Raw genomic sequence first — 25,691 nt, 5'->3', positions numbered from 1 at the left:
TAACTTTGTTACATCTTAAAAAATAAGTTCCATGTGCAAGTGGAAAGCAACACTAGTTGTAGGTAGCTGATTATAGTTCTATTTTTCAGCCAAATAATCAGATGGTTAGGATCATTCTATCGCTGCAATGTTTAGTTATAGCCTATACACAGTGGGGCTCAAAATGAATTAACGGTTCCGATCTCCATTATACTTAGTCATGTATAAATAATAAGACAGAGAAGCATCACAGACTGAATGTGTTGTGTACCCTCTTTTTGCATGAGAAATTTGCAATTATGAAGTGAAGGTGGTGTTAATACGAATTTCAATGCTTCTTGTTTTCCTGAATCAATGGTCAAAGTTGGGAGGAGAGCCGAGGCGTAGATCATTAATGGGTAGAGGTCGTATGGACTGAAATAAAGCCATGATTTGTTTTCTCTTTCTCGTCTTTTCTGCTTACAGATAAGTGAAAACTTTCCCTCTCGAGGCTGCACGGTTTCTTGCAACCCAGACTATTTTAGCAGTGTTGCTCAGACCTTGAGAAATGTGAACATGTTCTTCTAATAAATACATTATAACTCTGCTGTTTCTTTCCCTCTCTAATGTTATTGTCACTCTCGTTGTCGTCTGACCCAGTGACCCACATCATCTTCTCCTACAGCTTTAAACGCTTGTGTTCATTTTCAAACTTTTTACTCTTATTCAATCTCTTCATTGTCATTGTTAAGCGCGTTTGGGATAGGAAATGAAATAGAAGCAATCTTATTTACTTCTAATTTATCGTGGTTGTGTCCACCCGCATGAAATTTTGTAATACGAAATACAAGGTTACACCAATTCAAAGCCTTTCATTGGTGTCAATGATTGGGCCCACTTTAATTGATATGGGTCTCCAGTGATTGTACCTAGGCCGGTAGACCCTGTTTGGATTGCAAGAAAAACATTTCTTAGGGGAAATTTTTTCCATTTCCACAATTTAGAGGCAAATGATATGGGCACGGCTTAATTAGAGGGATCATATTATAAATTGAAGGTCTCTCTACATAAAATTTGAACCACCGTGGTTTAATTTACATTTTTGTAATATGTGATCAAACAATGAAAAAAACTAGAAATTCCGTAAGTGATCGTTCGGATATCTCATATTTTGTATTTGGATTTGGAATTGAGTTTTGATTACAAAATGAATAGATCCTCCAGCTCATGTTGGGGGAGACAAAGAGGGAAGGGGATACTTCCTACCGGAGGAGAGAGGTTGAGGAGCAAAGAGGGTGAAGGAAACTGCTAGATCTGTAGATTTCCAATTGCTTATTTCCACAGCATATTTTGGAATCTGATTTTTTTCATTGTCAATCACTGATTTGGAAATCAAAGGATTTGATCCGGATCCACAATACAAAAAAGGGCTGCAAATGTGAGAAATCAAAATCCAAATCTTCTGGGCATCCAAAGAGGCCCTAAAAGCTTTTCTATTCTAAACTTTTCCAAAAAATTCCTGCAATCCAAAGAGCGCCCATATGGAAGCAGTGGACCACTATTTAACTTGTCGTCATGGTATTTACTATTAAATAGTGGGCCTTATCTCTTAATTAATCCAGACCATCCATTTGGTAGGACATGATTGAACGTCTAAGACAATTTGGTTGGCCCAGATTTTTAGGCCATTTGAGATCCAATGTTGGGGCTATCAGATGGATGGTCTGGATCAGCCAGAAGGGAGGGCCCATTATTGTTATGTGCCTCATAGTATTACAATAAGATTATGCCCTATAATGGGCCTTTATCATCGTGGGCCCCAAATTCACACCAATCCGGAAAACCTACCCATCCTATTCAGTGCATTCTAACAGATTGTTTTAACAAAATGTAGAATGGTTGCAATTGCCTTAGCGGTTGTTTGGATGTATGGAAAATAAAATTTCCAGCGTTGGTAAACTTATTATTATTTAACTAAGAATATTATCTTCTTAAAAAATATTTCCAAACGAGTCCGTAGATACTATTTATGTTAACATACATCAGATACTAAACTATTTTTTACAAGAATGAAGTTTGGGTGACTCCTAAGTGTGGACCCCGATCCTAAGAGAGAGGTGAAGGACGAGCCCCCAGCGGCCTCTGGATCATCTACGTGTGAAGGAGAGCTCTACCAAGGAACTCTCGAAATGGATGCCACCCTCATAGCATAGCACAAGTGGCGATAAATGAGATACCTCTTGATCTAAGGATAAATCCTCAAACCAAGACGTACCTAAAACAAACTCAGAGTCACCACTCGTGCTATGCTATGAGGGTGGCATCCGTTTCAAGAGTTCCTTGGTAGAGCTCTCCTTCACACGTGGATGATCCAGAGGCCGCTGGGGGCTCGTCCCCCACCTCTCTCTTCGGATCGGGGTCTACAGGTTGGCGACTCTGCTGGGGAGTTCTTGAAACATTGCCTAACTTTGTATAAATGCCATTTTAATTAATTTTGAAGAATTTGGCCAAAATCAAGTTAAATGAGAACTTTATCGTTAGAATCCAGGGGCACCAGATAGGTGCGTAATTAAAACAAGGGATTCACACACTGCACAGCATATGTTATCATATTCTTTATTCTTTATTTCTTTCATTGTTTTCATTATTATTAGCTCTATGAAAAATAGATATGGTGCGTACTAGATGGGATGTCATTACCTTGATGGGATTGCTGGATCTATTTCCAAGCTATGCGTCGGTGCTACAGTCGTAGACATTGGGCGTACTTTTGTCTACAACAGCCGATGAACAATGAAGCATACTATGTATAACATTGAGCGTACTTTTGTTATACATATTAAGTATGGTTCATAAGCATAGTACCCAATAGATTGAGTCTGGAGCCCTACTTTGTTTTATTTATTATGTATATACTTACTAACTTAGTAAAACTCAAGTAGGAAGTACCCGTGTTTATATATGTATATTGTATTCATATAGGGACGAACATGTGTTGCTTACACATGTGAAGCCTAGAGTTAGGAGCTCTGTCAAACTTATAGACTAGGGTAGCTTATTTTATATGGCTACAACATGGTCCTAGTACACTCATCAGTCTGTCTTGAGTCGAGACTTCGTCGACTCCGCTAGATTAGACTTAGAGCTGGTGCCCCTAGTTAGGATATATGTATATATATATATATATATATATATATATATATATATATATATATATCTATATATACTAATTATATATGTTAGGGTTCTCCTCTTAGTTAGAGTTCCTTATTCAATATAATCAGTTGTATCCATTCATTATTCAGATCTAGATCTAGTCAGTGGCTTTTGCTTGCCGTTACTTTTGCCATAATTTGTCATTTGATCTGTTGTTCATAGGATTTGACCTGTTGTCATATGCTCTCACCTTTGGTCAGTCCTTCATTTGATAACCTTTCTCTGGTAACCATATTTTATTTACTGATTATGAGCTTATCTTATATACCTTTGATTGAGCTGTAGGGATTCCCAACCGATTATTGACCCAAGAATTGCACTAAATTTAAGTCTAATAATCGGTTGGGGACTTCACAATTGGTTGTCATAATCTATAACAAGCCGTCCCTAAGTTATATTGTGGTTAGAGTACCCATAATTTCCCTCATGATTTTCTAGCCTATTGGGTACCTGTACATTAACTAAAGCAGGAAGCAGTGGCTTTGAGAAATATATGTGTGTACGTATAAGTGATAGGTAGGGTATGGTGAACTAGGAGTGAACCGTCTGTTAGATGAAGATTCATAATTCAGAGACCATGTTCGTGGGGATTTATCAATTATCCAATGTATCCATTGTATGTTGGAATTTCGAATTGTATTTTTGGATTTTCATCCTAGGTAGAGATCAAGGAATAATGACAATCAATTGAGGTTTTCTTCTTTTGAACCCTAGATTTCCTTCAAACCTTGACTTTTCCACTGTAACTTGCTTGCCCCCACTGAAAACCTTGAATTGGAGCCAAACCTTTGTTGGAAACTTTACCAAGAAAATACGCTTGGCATGAAAATTAGGTAGAAGAGGGCTTGATATGTTCACATGGTCAGGGAAATGCTGGAGGTAGATACGTGAAATTCTAAGTTGTGCTTGTAATGGCTCCTAAACCTGGTCTATCGTTACTACCAAGCTACGGTGCATCAATATGGGAATGAGTATCGGAATCCGACATGGGTATCACGTGCCTGATTCAGCAAACCTTAAAATGAATGATAGTAGATTTGCTATTTTAATCAGTTCTCAAATTTTAATTTTTTTGACATAATAATAAGTAATATATTGAAAATTTTAACAGGTTAAGTAGATATAGTGTTTTATTTCTATTTAAAAAACTTGCCATTAGGATGGGTAAAACTCAAAACATGCGGTAATTGTAAAGTTGTGGTAATTGTATCAAAAAAACAAATAAAAGAGATCTAGAAGTGTCTAAATGAATATTGGAGTATTGGAATCTGAGATGTGTCCGACATAGCTACTTCACCATTTAGAAGAATCCATGTAACATGGACATGGCTACAGAGGCTAGGGGTGTAATTGGATATTCAAAAATTCGATTACCGTCCGCATCCGAATCCGTTTAAAGCAAATATTATCTGAATCCGCTTCAAGCAGATATTATCCTAATCCGTTTAGGAGATATCCGGTTCTTAACGATCCGAATCTGGTAAATGGTACATCCGATTCGTTTAACATCCGAATCCGACAAGTACATCCGTTTATTCCGAATATCCGCATCCATATATCCGAATTCGCATTCAAACTCGGATATCGGGATTTGCATTCGAATTCATATATCCAGATTCATTTTATTGTTTTTAAAATAATTTTTAAAGGGTATTTTATTTCCCAAAATACTCTAAAAAACTGAGTAAAGAAGAAAATGATGACAATACCTCAACCTAACCCAAACGGACATTCAAAAATTTTGGGAAATTCAAAAAATTATTTCCCAAAATACCTGACCCGAACTCGATCTCGCTTTAAACTCAATTTTTGAGAATATTTTGGGAAATAAAATACACTTTAACATTCAGTTGACGTAGTCCAAGATTGGAAAATTTTGAAAAACTAATTTTTGGGAAATTCGAAAAACACAATGAAAAAAGCATAATCCTAGAAAACATGACAAAACTAGAGGACAGAGATCGGGTTCAGGTCTGGCTGCCGAGACCTCAACCCTAACCCAACCCGAAATTAAATCGGGTTGGCTTTTCCCAACCCTAACCCAACCCAACGTGAGAAAATGCCAACCCAACCTGAGCCAAAATCGGGTTGAACCCATTGGGTTCGGGTTGAGCCCGACCCAAGTTGCACCCCTATGTACAACAATCCAAACATGGAGTTAACTTAAGATAGAATATGGTTACTTGAGCCTTAGAGGGTTAATTATTTCTATCTAAAGTTAACTAGCCTGGCCTTGTTTGGATTGTTGTAATTTTGTGGAAAGTGTGTTAAGGAAATATATTTGTAAAATGAGATTTTATATGGTGTAAGCCCTTATAAGCTCGATTTTTTTTTTCAAAAAGTACTATATGGACCACATCATAGGATGATCCAAACCGTCCATGTGATGGAACACAACATAGATAGGTATTTCCCCAAAAATCATTTCCATGGGATGATCTTAGCCCTCCGATCTATGGAGATTTCCACAATATGCATTCCTGTAGAGATCAGAGGGTTGGCATCATCCTGTAGAAATGAATTTTTGGGCACAAGCACAACCTATTTACTTTGTGGCCCATCACATGGACGGTTTGGATCATCTTGATTTTTTTGGCACAACCTATGTTCTTTGTAGCCCATCACGTTGACGGAATGACGGATCATCCTAAAGTGTGTCCGTAGAGTACTTTTTAAGAAACAACGGACTAAGGGCTTACATCATCTAATTTCTCAAATCCTTGTTGTTTGCTATGGACAGCCACATTGAGAGTAAAAGAAAAGTCATAAATAATTAAATACACTAAATGGGGGTTGCATGAATTTAAAAGGCGGGGGTGACGAATGAAATGGCTTGCACAAATACACAATCTAATTTCTCAAAACCCTAAAAAACGAGAAGAATTATCCAAGAAAAAGAAAAGAAAAGAAGGGAGGCGAGAGCTGCTGTGAAGAAACCCTAGCCGCCACTATCTTCTCCGGCCAGATATGCCGCCCTCCCTTGCCGTCCTCCATTAGCCGCCCCCACAACCACCATCATCATCACCATCACCACCACCATCACCATCACCATCACCATCACCATCACCATCACCATCACCATTGACCTTCATTAAACCCTAGATCTACCACTCCCTTCCCTCAACCACCATCGTCCTCTGACTCCACTAGAGAGAATATCATTTTCCTTTATAACCCATCTAATAAAGGCATCAAAGGAGGGGGCTCTTCTCATTTTCCAAAGAGAGAGAGAGAGAGAGAGAGAGAGAGAGAGAGGAAGAGGATTTGCAGCTCCCTTGCCGCTACTTCCTTGATCACCATGGACCTCCACCCACGCCACTTCATCTCCCGCATCACACGCCATCTCCATTGCCACCACAATTCTCAAGTGTAGCATCGAGATTAGAGACCAGAAGCTAATATATTGGATCCAAGACTCAAGTAATCTATTTCTCCTCTCTTTAATTCAAAGCTAATATGTGAATCATATTGATTAGAATGATGTAGATCTGTATTTTGGCTTGGTCATTGTGGATGCCTGAGATTGCTTAATCGGTTAGATTTCTTTTTGTAGTTTAATTGATACCACAACACCCGTTTTGTGTCCTATTTATTTGAGATGGGTTTTATGAAATTGCAGTTTCCTCAGACTCTTTTTTTTTCTCCGAAGAGCACTAAAAGGGAAGAAAGGGGTTTCAGCCATTGTTTGGGTTCTAAATCCGGCCAATCTCCTGAGGATGCAACATGCATTCTTGTTGAATTGAATTCGGACATTTGGATATGATTTTTTTGAATTTGGATATGAATTCAGACATTCGGATATGAATTCGGATACTGGACTCGAATTCGGATTTAAATTCAGACATTCGTTTATGAATTCGAATTCGGATTTGAATATGGATAAACGGATACGGATAATATCCGAATCCGAATAATATCCGTCGGATTCGAATTCGGTAAGAAATAATAAATATCCGTTGAATCCGACTATTCTAAACGAATTCGAATTCGGATATTGGGATAGAGCAATATCCGATTCGAATTCGATCCGTTTACACCCCTAACAGAGGCTCAGTTTTAGTAGATGAGGTAAAAGAGAGCGCAATGAATATGAACCTAGGTTTTAACCATACAAACCTTTTTTTTAAGTATTTCGACATATGCAGGGTTCCCTTTCGGTTCCTTTATTGTCGCCAACTTCATACGCAGTCCCCTGTCCTTTAGAAACATGACTAAAAAATTTCGCGAGGGAGTTTGCCATCATTCCAGCATATGTTGGTTTGCCATACTCTTGGTAGATCTCTCCTTAGTCCTTATATATAATATATTTTTCTGCATCGACGATATTAGTAGCTATAACCCTTACTCTTTGAATACAGACCCATGCATCCATGCTTGATACCCAACTTCAAAATTGAAACATACCCATTTAGTGCAAGTCGTTTTAGAGTTTTGGTTTCCTTAATTTGAAACTTATTGGATGGGGATGGATGGATTGCTTGATCAAAATTAAGTTTCTGCCATTGAAAACAGATAGAACGTTCTGTTTCATATCAAGGAGGCTTTCGATGGTATAGGTTGAGGGAAAACCTACACGTGTAACAATATACTATAGATCCATACAAGATAGTGTTGTATTGGTATTCTGTTGACTATTAGCTTGTTAATCTTGAAGAAGCGTTTGCACAATAACCTGCACATTTTCCTTCGGGGAAATTAAATTGTTTGCGGGCCTCATGCCATGGATAGAAGGATATACTTGGGGCTTTGGTGCTAGTTTTGGGATATTTGAGTTCAGCTATTGATGTTAAGAAAGTTTAGGCCAAAACCAAAACACCAACATGTGTGCAAGGAAAAGGAAACAACTCCAATTGAAGGACATATTGCAGCAATGCCAACTGAAGCATTAGATGTGGTGGGAATATCCCTAAATCATAGGGTGCAGATGCTAGATGTCCAGGAAATAGTAAAAACATCCTATGATTAAGTGGTTTTGGTTTAGGCCAAGGTATCAGAAAGGAAAATAATAGGGCTATAATGAATCATAGATAAAAAGTTATTTCAGATACTTCATCCGTGTCGAAACTCGACACACAAATCTGTGTCCACAATTCATGATTATTTATTTGTTTTAGCCGTGCCCCCGTTTCCAAATTTTTGGGGGTTTGCCGTGTCCGATACTCCGTGCCTGTGTCGACACGCGACACTCGTGCCCGTGTCCACAAATCATAGATAAAATGTTAGAAAAATGATATGACACGCCTAGGGAGGATACCAGGGCTAGCACAGCCACTCCCCTCAGTCTAGCCCACATGTAGAACGTGCAGGGAGTGACTTGAACGTCCCGGTAGGCATCTGATAGCGCTCCTCACAGAAGTTACTGTGGGGGATAATGCATATTACTCATCTTTGAATTGATGGCTTTGTTTCGAGTATACATTCTGTTTTTCAATTTCAGGACTTGAGATGTAATTGCAATTAAAAAATGACTTTGAGAAAATATTATTCTGGACTGCTGCAATAGTGAATTGCATCCCTGTCCAAGTGAGCTGGTAACTTGGTTTAAGTTCAAATTTATCATTTTCAGCTTCAGGATTATGGTCTTTCTAAAGATTCATGGCAGACTTTTATTTCATTCATTTTTACGTTCAGTAACAATTTGGATTACAATCCCTTGACATAACAGTGCATCGTCCATTATGCTTTTCCTTTACCGTTATAATTTTCTGCCTCAAACAAAAACTTATCGTTACAATCCCTTAACATAACATTGCATCTCGTCCCACAACGAATTATTTAACAGGGTTGCTTACTGCATTGGCCCTGTTTGTTTGTGATTATGACAACCGATTGTGAGCCCCTAAACCGATTATTGGACACAAATTGCATCAATTTTGAGTCCAATAATCCGTTTAAGGGCTCACCATCGGTTGACATAATCTCAAACGAACAGGGCCTTATCCTTTTAAGTGACTACTATGAGAAACACTTCCATCTATTGGTTCCGCCTTCTACAGGATTTCCGCACAATCAGTTCCATGCAACGGTATGCTTTATGCCATTGCTATCTGCCTTTTATAGAGACTAGCAACAACCAAAGTGTGCACTAATGCTAATATCATGTAATACCTTATGGAGATACCTAAAAATCAAGGAAAAGTTATGATATAAGCAATCCTTTGTTCTAATCCTAGAACCATGATACCCTTAAGTTCACCTTTTCCTGGATATTAAAGTCTATTGATACTAGTGGATGATACCTGTACTTGTTCAGTTTCAATCTTAGTTGCTAAAGAATTTTCTACCTGATTGATATCATTTTGGGAAATGCAAAATCTTTTAAAATAGAGTATTGCTAGGGAAACCGTTTTTATAAGTGGCTAGGAACCAAGAAAATCAACTTTGTCACGGCATCATGAGACAGACAACCTTTCCCGTAAGTTTAACTTAAACCGGAAAATCATCATAGTGTAAATTTTGGGAAATAATATTTCTGTGAGAATGGTTCACTGCTTGAGGATAAATTCACCCCCTTTAACATTTTTCTTGGCCTTTAAAACATAACGAATAACGTTGTGTGTGTGTGTGTGGGGGGGCGCGGGGGTCTAAGGGTGTCAATTTTGGCTCGGGCTCGGAAGCTCGCTCGAGCCCAATTTAGGCTCGGCTCGTTAAGAATTTAATATATTTAAATATATATATATATATATATTATATTAATATATACACTAAAAGGGTTGTCCAGGGAGTGAAAGGGGGAGGCAAAATATGTCACTTCATTTTTGGAACCCCATTTGTTACTTGGACCACCCCCCATAGTGTAAAAAAAGTAGTCAAATTACACTAGATAGGGCTGTCCAGGGAAGAAGAGGGGAGTGAACTTAATATAACCCGAGCTCGGCCAGGCTCGCAAGCGGCTCGCGAGCCTTACCAATAGATGGAAGCTCGGCTCGGCTCGGCTCGGCTCGTTTACACCCCTAGTGGGGTCTTTTGTTTGCTTGTTATGTTTGTGTTTCTTTTGTGTGGTGTCAACAAGTAAACACGTACTAGAGATTTTATTTTTGATTTCCTTAGTTTTAGCATCTAGGAGCTGTTTGTTTTGGATTTTGAGAACCAATTGGTAGTCCAAAACTGATTACTGGGCTCAAAATTAAACGTAAAGTTGACTCTATACAGGTAGCTTTGTCTCTTTTTTTCCCCTTTTTGGGAAAGGGATTGTTGTTATACTTCTATCTTATAATGATGGGTTAGAGGCAAGGTTTTATGCCCTCCTATTGTAACTTTTATTCTCATTAATAAAATTTAGGGTGCCCACTAGGTTCCTAGATGGATTCGGGTTTAAAAAGACCAATTCCAAAGTATAGGATAGTAGCATGTTTTAGTGTTCTGCTAACAAATTTGAGCTCATCTTTCCAGAGTTTTTCAGTCCGAAGATCAAGTTGTTGACAAATATTCACATAGTTTGTAATCCTTTTGCTTATATATATATATGAATTATGGTCGGGGTCTGCCTAACCCCAAACTACCTACCCCCCAAAAAAAGAAAAAAATAGTCAGATAGTTTATGAACGGTGATTCATTTTTCAAGCGTCACAAGATATTGTGCATGATGTTAGAAGAACTTTATATAAGGGAGACTGATCAAAAAATAAAAACTCTTTTTGGTAACCCAAGTCTTGTTGCTTATGAAGGTTGTTTTTATATTTAGGTTTCTAATTTATAAGTTTGATTTAGCTTTCATCTCCCTAAGAATCTTCTAATAGAAACAAGTTGTCTTTTATAGGAGTTTTTCATTAGATAGTTATTAAAGTTGTTTTAGAGAAGTCAAGAGCCCTTATAGAGACTCATTTGACGTGCGTTTTGTGTTGTTTCTTTTTTGTAGTTTTATGTCTTGTCCTTATGGGCCCTTTGGCGTTTTGGGCTGTGCAGTTGCTGGGTCTAGTGTGCATGGGCCCCAGCCGGTAATCGCATCACTCATGTGATCCTCACCATTCAATTCAGCTCTACGCCAATGAGAGAAGTCCTTAACTTTTAAAAGACGTGTCAATATCAAAACAAAGGGGTCCGAATATCAGCTGTGTTCTAATATCATCTACTTTCGAAGTTCGACGATCAAGAATCCACCGAAGCCCCCAAAAACAAATGGGAGAGCCTTCTAAGCCCTCGCTCACCCCAACCACAAACCCTCCCTCACCATCCCTTCTCCACCGTCTGATCAACCTAGACACTACGTGTTCTCTCCACATCCACACGATATGCCAACCAATTCCCCGATCCCTCCTAAAAGCCCTAGAAATCTCCGGTGACGGACGATTCTGGTTCCCAATCCCCATCGCTCTATTCCTCTCCCCTCTCTCCTCTAAATCCCTCCATCTCCGTTCGATTCTCCTCCTCCTCTTCATCGGATCTCTCCTCGATCTCCTCATCGTTGGATCTCTTAAATATCTTATCCGTCGCCCTCGCCCAATCTACAACAAAGGAATGCATCTAACGGTCTCTGTTGATCACTGGTCTTTCCCTAGTGGCCATTCCTCTAGGGTTTGTTTCATCTCCTCTCTCTTATACCTCTCTTCGCAATCTCTTTTAGAAGATTTCTCTCAATTGAGCTCTTTTGGTTGGATCGATTCGGACGGTGAGATTGTACGCTTTCTGCTTCTGATTCTGATCTTGTGGTCGGGGGCCACTTCGATTTCTAGGGTTTTGCTCGGTCGGCATTTCATGTTCGATGTGATTGCTGGTGCTGTTCTAGGTATTTTTGAAGCTCTCTTTGTTTTCTATGTTTTGAATTTTTAGGTTTTTTGGAAAACAAAGGCAGGAATCGATTCCTTTTTTAGTTCTTTTCTGATTAATACCAGCATTATTGTAATGTATGCATTTTGTTTCTCCAAAATTCAAGATTACTGTGAAATTTCTCGAGATGCTGTGTAGTGAATTTCGTGAAAGGAATTCTCTGTGTTTTCATTTGGTATCTGATGTTAATTGCCTTCTGAATGATTTTCGTTGTTATATGAATAATGGGCGCCGGATGATAATGTAGTGTATTATTGAAAATTATGACAACCAATTGTGGAGTTCCCAACCGATTATTGACCCAAGAATTGCATTAAATTTAAGTCTAATAATTAGTTGGGGACTTCACAATCGGTTGTCATAATCTAAAACAAACAGTCCCTAAGTTATATTGTGTTAGAGTACCCATAATTTCCCTCATGATTTTCTAGCCTATTGGGTACTTGTACATAAGCGGAAGCTGGAAGCAGTGGCTTTGAGAAATATCTGTGTGTACGTATAACGGTATAAGTGATAGGTAGGGTATGGTGAACTAGGAGTGAACCGTCTGTTAGATGACGATTCATAATTCAGAGACCATGTTCGTGGGGATTTATCAATTATCCACTGTATCCATTGTATGTTGGAATTTCGAATTGTATTTTTGGATTTTCATCCTAGGTAGAGATCAGGGAATAATGACAATCAATTGAGGTTTTCTTCTTTTGAACCCTAGATTTCCCTCAAACCTTGACTTTTCCACTGGAGCTAAACCTTTGTTGGAAACTTTACCAAGAAAATACGCTTGGCATGAAAATTAGGTAGAAGAGGGCTTGAGATGTTCACGTGGTCAACCAGAGAAATGCTAGAGGTAGATATGTGAAATTCTAAGTTGTGCTTGTAATGGCTCCTAAACCTGGTCTATCGTTACTACCAAGCTACGGTGCATCAATATGGGAATGAGTTTCGGAATCCGACATGGGTATCACGTGTCTGATTCGGCAAACCTTAAAATGAATGATAGTAGATTTGCCAAAATATTTTAATCAGTTCTCAAATTTTAATTTTTTTGACATAATAATAAGTAATATATTGAAAATTTTAACAGGTTAAGTAGATATAGTGTTTTATTTCTATTTATAAAACTTGCCATTAGGATGGGTAAAACTCAAAACGTGCGGTAATTGTAAAGTTCTGGTAATTGTATTAAAAAAACAGATAAAAGAGATCTAGAAGTGTCTCAATGAATATTGGAGTATTGGAATCTGAGACGTCTCCGACATAGCTACTTCACCATTTAGAAGAATCCATGTAACATGGACATGGCTATAGAGGCTCAGTTTTAGTAGATGAGGTAAAAGAGAGCGCAATGAATATTAACCTAGGTTTTAACCATACAAACCTTTTTTTTAAGTATTTCGACATATGCAGGGTTCCCTTTCTGTTCCTTTATTGTCGCCCACTTCATACGCAGTCCCCTGTCCTTTAGAATCATGACTAAAAAATTTCGTGAGGGAGTTTGCCATCATTCCAGCATATGTTGGTTTGCCATACTCTTGGTAGATCTCTCCTTAGTCCTTATATATAATATATTTTTCTGCATCAACGATATTAGCAGCTATAACCCTTACTCTTTGAATACAGACCCATGCATCCATGCTTGATACCCAACTTCAAAATTGAAACATAACCATTTAGTGCAAGTCGTTTTAGAGTTTTGGTTTCCTTAATTTGAAACTTATTGGATGGGGATGGATTGTTTGATCAAAATTAAGTTTCTGCCATTGACAACAGATAGAACGTTCTGTTTCATATCAAGGAGGCTTTCGATGGTATAGGTTGAGGGAAAACCTACACGTGTAACAATATACTATAGATCCATACAAGATAGTGTTGTATTGGTATTCTGTTGACTATTAGCTTGTTAATCTTGAAGAAGCGTTTGCACAATAACCTGCACATTTCCCTTGGGGGAAATTAAATTGTTTGCGGGCCTCATGCCATGGATAGAAGGATATACTTGGGGCTTTGGTGCTAGTTTTGGGATATTTGAGTTCAGCTATTGATGTTAAGAAAGTTTAGGCCAAAACCAAAACACCAACATGTGTGCAAGGAAAAGGAAACAACTCCAATTGAAGGACATATTGCAGCAATGCCAACTGAAGCATTAGATGTGGTGGGAATATCCCTAAATCATAGGGTGCAGATGCTAGATGTCCAGGAAATAGTAAAAACATCATATGATTAAGTGGTTTTGGTTTAGGCCAAGGTATCAGAAAGGAAAATAATAGGGCTATAATGAATCATAGATAAAAAGTTATTTCAGATACTTCATCCGTGTCGAAACTCGACACACAAATCTGTGTCCACAATTCATGATTATTTATTTGTTTTAGCCGTGCCCCCGTTTCCAAATTTTTGGGGGTTTGCCGTGTCCGATACTCCGTGCCTGTGTCGAGACGCGACACTCGTGCCCGTGTCCACAAATCGTAGATAAAAAGTTAGAAAAATGATATGACACGCCTAGGGAGGATACCAGGGCTAGCACAGCCACTCCCCTCAGTCTAGCCCACATGCAGAACGTGCAGGGAGTGACTTGAACGTCCCGGTAGGCATCTGATAGCGCTCCTCACAGAAGTTACTGTGGGGGATAATGCATATTACTCATCTTTGAATTGATGGCATTGTTTCGAGTATACATTCTGTTTTTCAATTTCAGGACTTGAGATGTAATTGCAATTAAAAAATGACTTTGAGAAAATATTATTCTGGACTGCTGCAATAGTGAATTGCATCCCTGTCCAAGTGAGCTGGTAACTTGGTTTAAGTTCAAATTTATCATTTTCAGCTTCAGGATTATGGTCTTTCTAAAGATTCATGGCAGACTTTTATTTCATTCATTTTTACGTTCAGTAACAATTTGGATTACAATCCCTTGACATAACAGTGCATCGTCCATTATGCTTTTCCTTTACCGTTATAATTTTCTGCCTCAAACAAAAACTTATCGTTACAATCCCTTAACATAACATTGCATCTCGTCCCACAACGAATTATTTAACAGGGTTGCTTACTGCATTGGCCCTGTTTGTTTGTGATTATGACAACCGATTGTGAGCCCCTAAACCGATTATTGGACACAAATTGCATCAATTTTGAGTCCAATAATCCGTTTAAGGGCTCACCATCGGTTGACATAATCTCAAACGAACAGGGCCTTATCCTTTTAAGTGACTACTATGAGAAACACTTCCATCTATTGGTTCCGCCTTCTACAGGATTTCCGCACAATCAGTTCCATGCAACGGTATGCTTTATGCCATTGCTATCTGCCTTTAATAGAGACTAGCAACAACCAAAGTGTGCACTAATGCTAATATCATGTAATACCTTATGGAGATACCTAAAAATCAAGGAAAAGTTATGATATAAGCAATCCTTTGTTCTAATCCTAGAACCATGATGCCCTTAAGTTTACCTTTTCTTGGATATTATAGTGTATTATACTAGTGGATGATACCTGTACTTGCTCAGTTTCAATCTTAGTTGCTAAAGAATTTTCTACCTGGTTGATATCATTTTGGGAAATGCAAAATCTTTTAAAATAGAGTAATGCTAGGGAAACCAATTTTATAAGTGGCTAGGAACCGAGAAAATCAACTTTGTCACGGCATCATGAGACAGACAACCTCTCTCGTAAGTTTGTCAGGAAAGGAATCGGCCCAGGGTGGAAATTCTCCGCCCGCCAAGGACTTTCCGTTTAAGGATGGAGATATTGAGCTACTGAAAAATCTTCGCTATAATGAAAAGCTTGCTAGGAAGGAATCACCAACCCCTTGTGAGACTTCTCTTAGCCTGCTAAAAAAGCGTTGGGCCCAGCTAAAGAAAAACTCCTCCAGCAACACCAGTCTTGACCTTATCTCTGAATAGACGGGTGATATCGAAATGCACTTACCTCTCCTTGATTTCCCCATGTTCATCAAAGTTCTAGAAAAGGAAAGACATACCAGGCGGCGCCTCTGAAAGGGGGAAATAAAAACTGTTATCAGAGACCTGGAGAACAATTGTATCCACCCGAATCATGAAGTAGTTGTTACCTCTGCCATATCAGGACGGATTGAAGATCTACGAGCTGGGGGGACTCAAAGGACTTGTGGGGACCCTAAAAGTAAGGCAAAGCAGGTTGATGATAGCTCAGAAGATTCAAGGAGTCGGGGATCGTTCTTGGAAGAATTCAAAGATTTGTTATCCATGGGGGATGTATTTGGGATTGAATAGGAGGAAAGATTTGGGGGCAACCAAAGACATGTTCCTCACAATGGAGGCAAGAGATAAGAAGAAAAGAAGGTAAGAGAAAAAGAAATTGAAAAGAAGATTGGAGAAGACATTTAAGTAATTAGTTAAGGAGATGAGTATAGACTTTTCCCTCAATATAGTGTCTGATAAGGGTAATGAAATTTTGATTTAATCAGGTGGCTTTTGTTGAAATTTGTAGGATGGTAGAGAGTAAGTTCCCTCCATAATCTTTCAAGATTTCTATTGTTTAATAGCATTGTGATTTGCCCGTCGTTATCCAGAAGTTTTCGATTTTCAATAGCCATAGCTTGAGAGATTCGTTCTTTCGCTTAGGTTTCCCTATCTGGATACTCTAGCTTTGCTATATTTTCTTGGAATTCTACATCAGATCTGGAGTTATAGAGTTTCAGGATGCAAGTCTGGTAGTTTTAGAAGTTTGAAGCTTTAGTAGTTTTCAGAAATTTTAGTTTACCTATACTTCCAAGAAGTACTTGTTTGGGGGAATCGGAATTATGTGCAATTCAAAAAGGTACACATGAAAGTTTGAAAAGAATGCTATGAAAGATGTAAAGAAGGGATGCTATAGAATAGAGGAAAGGAATAATTGGTGTTTTCTCACAATTTATTTTGGCTACTTTTGAATTGGTTTTTGGTATGCCTGTGCCAATTCATCTTAATATTTTGTATTGCAAGTTGGGACTCCTGGTCCCGAATGCTATCAATATTAATGAAATATTTGTCGTTTTTCAAAAAAAAAAAAATTAGTTGAATTTTCTATGTTTGTGTCAAGAGGTATCATAACACGATTCATCCTTGTCAAAAACTTGAAAACTGATCAACGTGGCTTCTCGATGAGAATGTGGGAATGGCCAAGGAGACCAAACCCTTGATAACCAAGATTGAGATGGAGGCACTCCGAAGGCAAGGGGAAGAACTCACCCAACACCTAGCGCAGTTTGAACTAGGTTTTTAAATTTCAGTTTCGGTGAAAATTTCAGTGGAAATCTAGTAAAATCAAGGAAATGCTAGAACAAGCACAAATACATGCTTAGAAACCATCACATAAGCAAGAAAGCCATCCATAATGGCTTAATCATATCGAACACCTAGTGACATATGTTGTCACACATGTTTGGAACAGCAAAATCAATAAAGAAGTAAAATGTAATGAAGTATAAGAAAGTACAATGGCATGTCTCCCCTCTAAGGACCTCAACTCTATGTCAATACGATGTAAATAACTTTATACGATGTAAATCATAACACTTTTCCATTTTTTGTCATTACGACCATTTCGCTTGAATTTCAAAAATTTCTGTCCAATTTCAGGAATTTCAATCAAATTTCGGGAATTTAGGAGGAGAATGACGTGGAAGGAATTCGTTGATATTTTGTTTCGGTGGGGATGGAAACATAAACATTTTGGTCGTTTCGAGGAAATTTAAAATCATGAACATCAATCCCAATAGAAAGATGGTGATGGGAATGTGATGCATGTCCATCTACGCCGTTCGAAGGCACAGCAAATCAAAGCCATGATCGGGCCACTACAAACCCACGGATCAAACAATGGATGGCACGGATCGACAATCAAGGCCAAGATAATACCAGATCATGTTTTCCATAGGCCGATCATTCATAGATCGGAAGAGATTGGATGACGACCGAATCAGCGGTTCTTGTTCACCAGGGATCACAAAATTAGTTTTATTTAGTTTTATTTTATTTAAAAATTTCCAGTTGGCTAAAAGAGCCCTTGTTTGAGTTTTATTAGGAAGGCACTTTTTTTGAGTTGGACAAAAATTAGGAAATTGGGAGAAGTTTTAGGAAATTTTTAGTAGTTGGACGTCCAAGGTTGAGAGAGAATTTAGGGAGAATGTAGAGATTTTAGGGATAGTTTAGTCTTTTCCTTTCCCATTTTAGAAGAATTGGGATTTGCCATGAAAATTATTTTAATAGACCTCTTGTAAAAACCGACCCCAACTAGTTTGGGACAAAGGCTTAGTTGAGTCAAGACCTCTTGTAAAAACGAATTTTTCAATGCCTTTTGAATTAGTAAAATCTATTTGGTTTTAGTCCTGTGAAGTGTGAACGAGATTGCCTCTTCTACTTGCTAGCGCAAGTTTTCATTCCATCAAACTGATCGGGTTTTTATCAGTTTCACCTCCCATTCCATCCGATCAAAGCAGCCCTTTTTCTGCTTCTTGTATTGTCGAACAGCGCCCGGAACATTTCGGTCAACTTGATGCTACACGATCCACCCAAACGCCATTGCTGCTCTTGTTCTGCCTTTGTTCGGACTTCGGATCACCCACTTCCGCCTCATGCTCACATACCAAGCTTCACCAAAACCAATCCATGTAACCTTTGTTTTGGTCGGAAGAAGGCAACCCATAAACTTCCAAACTCCACCCGCAAGCCCCCTTAAACCTCCCATATCTGTAACCACCTCTCCTAACCACCTAAAGGTTCCTTGAATCTACGTGCCTTCACCTTCCTTTTTCTACCACCCTTGTTCCTTAGTTCTAGGCGATATCATCATCCATTTCCCTAGTGTCAGTAGACCCACACTTCATCAAAACCGCCACCTTCAAATCCCATCAAAACCAATTAAGACCCACACCCAATTCTTGATCTCAGAAATCTTTTCTTGTTTTCTTTAACCCTTCTCTAATCACTATCCAACTTTATTTCTTTATACCAACAACCTCTGGGTTCTTTAACAGCTCTCTACCATTTCTTGATCATGTAACCAACTTCTAACCACCCATTTCACACCTTAAGAAACTCCAATAGATTACCCATAGGATTACCTAAACAATCACCCTCTCTTCAATAGAGATTTCCATTAGTTTCACCCCCTTTTAGCACCTTTTCAACAATTCCAATAACCCTTTTAAACTTTTCCACTTCCCTTTTAGTTTCCTTTTCCTTGTGTTTTCCTCCCCTTTTCCTTTGATTTTCCCTCAACTAATCCCATCACCTTACCCTTAAACTTACCCCTTATAACTAAGCTTCCACTACTACGCTACCCCTGCGTCAGAATGGTTAAAAGGCAAGGGAAAGAGAGAGAAATAGGGTGGAGAGAGAGAGTATGGATGCAACTTGTTTTTGGCTTAGGTTGGGTCGGCATTTTCTCGGGTTCGATTGGGTTAGGGTTGGGAAAAGCCAACTCGATTTAATTTCGGGTTGGGTTAGGGTTGAGGCCTAGGCAACCCGACCCAAACCCGGGCTCCTTCCTCTAATTTTATCTTCGTTTTCTTTGGATTGTGTTATTTTCTTGTACTTTTCTGTTTGGCCCTAGGTGAACCCAAACCCAACCCGACCCGATTTTGGGTTAGATGGGTTGGGTTATGGTAGAGAAATTTAGAGGCGGGTTGGGTTAGGGTTGACCCTCCTCAACCCGAGGCTCAGGTTGGGTTGGGATAGGGTTGAGGGAATGCTATCTCGGGTTGGTCTTGGGTTGGCCTCAAACCCAATCCCACCCGGCCCAAGTTGTCCCCGAGTTGTGCCCATAAGAGGGAGAAAGGGAGAGGGGTTGTTGACTCCAGAAGCAATCAAGGACTGCAGGGTGACAATTATGGTGAGGACAGGACAGCAAAGAGAAGGGACAAATAAGAGAAAGATAGGGAGGAGGAAGGAAAGAAGAGGAAGAAGGGGCAAAGAGAAAAGAGAGAGAAAGGAAAAGGAGAGGAAAAGAAGAAGAGGAAGATGGAGGGAGAAGAGGAAAGAAATCCAAAGAGAGAGAAGGCTACCTACCTTGTGGCTGCCTGGAGTTTGTCCACCCTCTAGGGCTCTCCAATGCCTTATAATAAAGCTAGGATTCACTTAAGTGGTGGGCCCTATGAGCGTGGTTTTCATTTCCACCGAAAACGATAAGAAACGATAGAAATGTTTTTGTTTCCATCCCCACCGAAACCGAAACTGAAATGAGCAAAGTGTATAAACTAGAATCGTAAGTGTAATAGTGGTATAATACATCAGTATGTATTACATAATTATATTTATATGAATTACATGCAAAATGTGGTTCATGTATTATATATAAATATTTATAAGAATTCAATTTGAAATTTGGTATGTACTAAATTATTAGACATGGGGCAGTGCATGGGATGATTGTCATGCTTATATGATGGTTTATAAGTGTATTTATGTCTATTCTAGCATTTCCTGAAGTTTCATCTTTAAATTCTATTATTGGCATGTGTTTCCACATGTTTCTATAAATTTACAAAATTTCAAACCAAAACTGAAATGTTTCTGTTTCCATGGCAACTGAAACCAAAATTTAAAACCTTGAATATGAGGTCACCAATAAGATATGAGCACCTTCTTAAGTGGGCTTAAGTGAGCCATGGGATGGGTAATGTGGTAAAAGGGTGATAAGTCAAAATGAGGTGAGTGCCCTAGCTGATGTGGACAGTAGCCACATCCCCCCCCTGCCCAACCCACCCACAACACCTCTAGGATCTAGGATAGCAACGTGATAAAAATGTAAACATGTCAAAAATAGAAACTGGTCCAAAGTAGAAACTATCCTAAAAATAGAAATTCTCAGGATGGGATCACATTAGATGCCTAGGAAATACCCTCGAAGTCTGATGCTTCAGTCCTTGTGTGTGATGCCTAGGACAGTCTCGAAGAGATTCAAGTTGGTTTTTATTACTACTTCCTCTTATTCTTTCCTCTTTTCTCCTTCAACTCAATCTTGAAACATTCTTCTTTTACGAACCTGGATCTCCAAACCCCTGCCTAAGAAACCAGTTCCCTAGCGTTGTTTTAGCGGACAAACCACCCTGTCTTTGCCCCTTCTCTGCCAACTCAAACCCTCATCTTTAGATATCTGAGTGACTTATCCTACCCTGAGCAACCCACAATCGATACCTGTTTGGAAATTTCATATTGAACCTTTGAGTATACCATTCTTTTGCCATAGATTCCGTAAAACTCTTCGTTTTCTATGTTTTAGGAGAGATCCCATCTCGATTCTGACACTTTCCCTTACTAATAGAGGCCACTTGCCAGTCTTTTTACACCAGCTTATTTTTCGAAACCATACCAAGCCTTGTTTCTAAGATCATTCTCATCACTTCCAGCTCCTCGTAAGAAACACAACCCTAGACCTACTTTTTGAACTGCTCTAATCAAGAGCAGACTCAAAACCCTACAACAGTCACTAAACTTTTATTATTTACCTCCCACCATGTGTCCATTGACCATCGCTAACCTAAGAATTACAGTCTACTATTCACCCAAAATCCACCCCTAATCGACGATCAAGAACCCCTACACCTGTGATTGTTCAGACCTGCTATAAAGTGCAGAAAATTCTCTACACCCGATATCTCATATATGTCCTAAACCTGTCTTTAAACCACTATTCAGTCCCTGCAGTCTGAATCTTAAAAACTGTCCATAGCTATAAAAAAAGAGTGCCAGACTGTTCAGTCCATATCTATTTGACAGTCCAAGATTTATAACAGTCCCCCTAGTTACCCTATCAATCTTCCAATTTATTCATTCCACTCCCATGAACTATCCCATATTTCCTCTGTCCTAAACCTGTCTTCAAACCACTTTTTCAGTCCCTGCAGTCTGAATCTTAGAAACTGACCATATCTATAAAAATGGAGTGCCGGGCTGTTCGGTCCAGATCTATTTGACAGTCCAAGATTTATAATAGCAGTCCCCCTTGATACCCTATCAATCTTCCAATTTATTCATACCCCTCCATCAACTATCCCCTATTTCCTCTGTCCTAAACCTGTATTTAAACCCCTATTCAGGCCCTGCAGTCTGAATTTTAAAAACTGTCCATATCTATAAAAATAGAGTGCTGGACCGTTCAGTCCAGATCTATTTCACAGTCCAAGATTTATAATAGCAGTCCCCCTAGATACCCTATCAATCTTATAATTTATTCATATTTCTCTCATGAACTATCCCCTATTTCGTATGTCCTAAACCTGTCTTTAAACCCCCCTATTCAGTCCCTGCAGTCTGAATTTTAAAAACTGTACATCTAGCCCTTCCCAGACCCCGCAATAGCTGGAGCCTTGTGCACTGGGCCGCCCTTTTATCTATAAAAATAGAGTGCCAGACTGTTCAGTCCAGATCTATTTCACAATCCAAGATTTATTACAACAGTCCCCCTAGATACCCTATCAATCTTCCAATTTATTCATATCTCTCATGAATTATCCCCTATTCCTCTGTCCTAAACATGTCTTTAAACCCCTATTAAGTCCCTGCAGTCTGAATTTTAAAAACTGTACATCTAGCCCTCCCCAGACCCCGCAATAGCAGGAGCCTCGTGCACTGGGCCGCCCTTTTTTTATCTATAAAAATAGAGTGCCGACTGTTCAGTCCAGATCTATTTCACAATCCAAGATTTATAATAACAGTCCTCCTATATACCCTATCAATCTTCCAATTTATTCATACCCCTCTCATTAACTATCCCCTATTTCCTTACTCCAAATTTGTCCATACGCCTCTCCTGAAATGTTATTTATTTCCTTACTATAAAACCCATCCTAACAGACCCAAATTCGTCTACTTGTTACCCAGCTGTGATAAAATCAGCATTATTCATTGTCTTCCCTAGCCGATCCTATGTAAGTGACATCATAGCTACAATATATAGTTTTCTTCCGTTTTTATCTTACATCAATTTTGTATCACTGCTACGATATCTAGTTTTCTTTCCTTTTAGTAGTCCTACATCAATATCATGTTGTCATGATGATTGATGCATATTAGATTCTCCCTGCTAGTTAAGCCTCTCCAACACAGCCTTTAAATATAGTATAGATTATAAAAATTACATAACAGTAACCATAGTAAAAACATATGATAGTTATATTAATATTGTCGTTGCATTTTTTCAAATCTTGGTAACTATTTTGGAATATTTAAACTCCTCTACTTTTTTTATTTTGAATGATAACTCCTCTATTTTTATTTATTATTATACATACATATATATAGTATTTTTTACGCAAAAGCATTTCCCTTGGAGAAGATAGAGAATCCATAATTTCATACTCTTTGGCATTGTTTTAAAATGCGGATGCAGGCCAAATACTGCCAAAGTAAATACTAGTCAACTCGGCACGGAGCTAACTTTCATCCTTGAGAGGAAAGCACCACTTGAATAAGTTGCTCAAGGTCGCCTGTAAGGCGGTTAAACCCCTTTCTTGACCATTATCTCTGGATCCCTGTTCGGAGTCTTGCTCAGAATTCAACAAGGGAAGATATGGCTGAAAAGGAACCGGGCTGAAAACAGCACCCTGGACACCCAATTTCAAATTATGCAAAATATCAGGGATGGTAGAAGGAAATTAGAATCTACGTCACACATTTTCCAACACAACCGGAAAATCGTCATAGTGTAAATTTTGGGAAATAATATTTATGTGAATGGTTCACTGCTTGAGGATAAATTCGCCTCCTTTAACGTTTTTCTTTGCGTTTAAAACTTAACGAATAACGTTGTGTGGGGGGGGGGGGGGGGGGGGGGGGGATATCACCGTATGCTGGGTTCCCATATTACTTCCTGGTTCCCATATTACTTCCCAGGATTTGCTAGTGACCATCGTAGAAGGCATTTCACGGATGGGCTGTTGCATGGATGGCAGGCACACAGTTTCTCTTTTTGAGCAGATTTTGTCTTATTCATTTAATTCATCTAAGGTGGCTGCTCTCACATGCCACGGCCCATCTGCGAAATGGCTTCTGCGCTGGTCCCTGGCAAATCCCCTAGTTCACTTTAAAATATAGATTAGAAGAGTGTACATGAATGAAAGGCGCCATAATTAAATGTGATGTCTCTGCTTCTATGATAAAACTATTTGAGCAAGTAGAATTCTGATTGGCCTAATCCGATCTGAGCATGTGCAAAAGGAATAAGAAAACAACAAGCAGAGTGATAACACAAGCGCTTTACGTGATTCAACAACGATGTCTATGTTCACAAGAGGAAAACTATCTTTTATTATGGGAAATAAGGACAAGAGATGATCACCAATACCTTAACACGCTCATTGGTCACATTCCCACACATCATGAGTCATTTGGTCCCAACCAAAATAAATATGACCTCTGAAGTAATATACTTTAGAATATAAATTCATGTGGAAACTATTGAAAATAAAAAAGGACTGGCCATGTTTGGTAATCATGGAACCATTTGCTCATGGAATATTAGCTTATCACGTGCGGAGAGAGGCGTGGGGAGAGTGGGAGAGGAAGATAATTGAGAAGGCATGAGTCGGGTGATGGTGTGAAGTGGCTGAAAAACAAGGAAAACGAAAACTCTATTTATGTAGAGCTCTTCTTTTCCTTATTTTCAGCTACTTCTCAACGTCTCCTCATGCATGGCCTCACAATTCTCTCCCTCTCCCAACACTTGATAAACTATCACTCCATGGAGTAAACTTTCGTGGCTGCCAAACATGGCTTATGGTAGTTATGAGTCTTGGGCACCCTAAATAAAGTCAATAGAAAGTAGAGAAGATTGAGGGCATTGGATATTAAATATCTTGACGTGGTAGAAATTTATACAGGGCTTGATGATGCAGCTGACATATTTGATGATGCTTATCTTGGCTCGAGGCCTGCACTTGAAACCCTTGCAATACTCATTAATACCAAGCTCTGTTGCTATTTTTACTATAATAAGTCCATGAAGTTCTTCAGGATGAAACTTTTCTAGCATTAGTTTTTAAGAAACATGTTACTTATAAGGGATTTGCTAGGGACAGTCACAGAAAGTCGTTTCGCGGCTGGCTGTTGCATGTGAATTCAGCCACAGCCTCACTTTTCAGCAGATTTTGTCTTATTCATTTGATTCCTCTGAGGTGCCTGCTCTCACATGCAACAGTCAGCCGCAAAATGCCTTTCTGCGACGGTACCTAGCAAATCCCTACCTACAATTATTTAACAAAAAATTGTGCCAAATAATGTTGAATGAGGAATGCTAGAGTGGAGGGCACCCTTGCAAAAATAGGATGAAAGGGTGCCCCCATCGGTGGAAAGTCACCAGAGTGCATTTAATATTCATTGGCTTTTACATGTTATAAATGTACTTTGGGGGCGCCCTTTCTCCTATTTTTGCATGGGCGCCCCTCAATTTAGCATTTGAGGGGCAACTCTATTGACCCAAAAAGGGTGTGCAACTCTATTGACCCAACAAGAAAGGGTCACATAGAAAAAAGTCCGGCTTATTAGTTAGGAATTTTCACGAACCTTCCTTGTTGGCATCCATGTTTTGGAATGTACTTGTGTAGGCTATTTCCTGTGGGACCAATTTGGTTTCAGTTAAACAGGATGGGTAATCAATTTCAGATGGCTTAATCCACGTTTCTTCTGGATTTTGAGAATTAATTTTGCATCTATAACTGATTATTGGTCTCAAAGTTAAAAGCAAGTTCAGTTTTGCACTCGATTGCGGATTTTAAGAATCAATTTTG

At 38.9% G+C, this 25,691-nt stretch overlaps 1 protein-coding gene across 1 annotated transcript; it reads left to right on the top strand.

Annotated features, from left to right (window-relative positions):
- Nucleotides 1-6,029: 6,029 nt before the first annotated feature.
- Nucleotides 6,030-12,121, top strand: LPPBETA (Phosphatidic acid phosphatase (PAP2) family protein). The gene is made up of 2 exons (XM_077379340.1): nt 6,030-6,594; nt 11,033-12,121. Exon 2 carries the CDS (start codon nt 11,293-11,295, stop codon nt 11,941-11,943), a length of 651 nt encoding a protein of 216 aa, XP_077235455.1. The 5' UTR covers nt 6,030-6,594; nt 11,033-11,292; the 3' UTR covers nt 11,944-12,121.
- Nucleotides 12,122-25,691: the final 13,570 nt, after the last annotated feature.

This window comes from Tasmannia lanceolata, unplaced genomic scaffold (genome assembly GCF_043159265.1).
Source record: "Tasmannia lanceolata isolate RefF3 unplaced genomic scaffold, GAP_Taslan_0.1 ptg000005l, whole genome shotgun sequence".
NCBI lineage: Eukaryota > Viridiplantae > Streptophyta > Magnoliopsida > Canellales > Winteraceae > Tasmannia > Tasmannia lanceolata.
The sequence above is the reverse complement of the archived record's forward strand: the minus strand, read 5'-3'. Positions and strand labels throughout refer to the sequence as shown.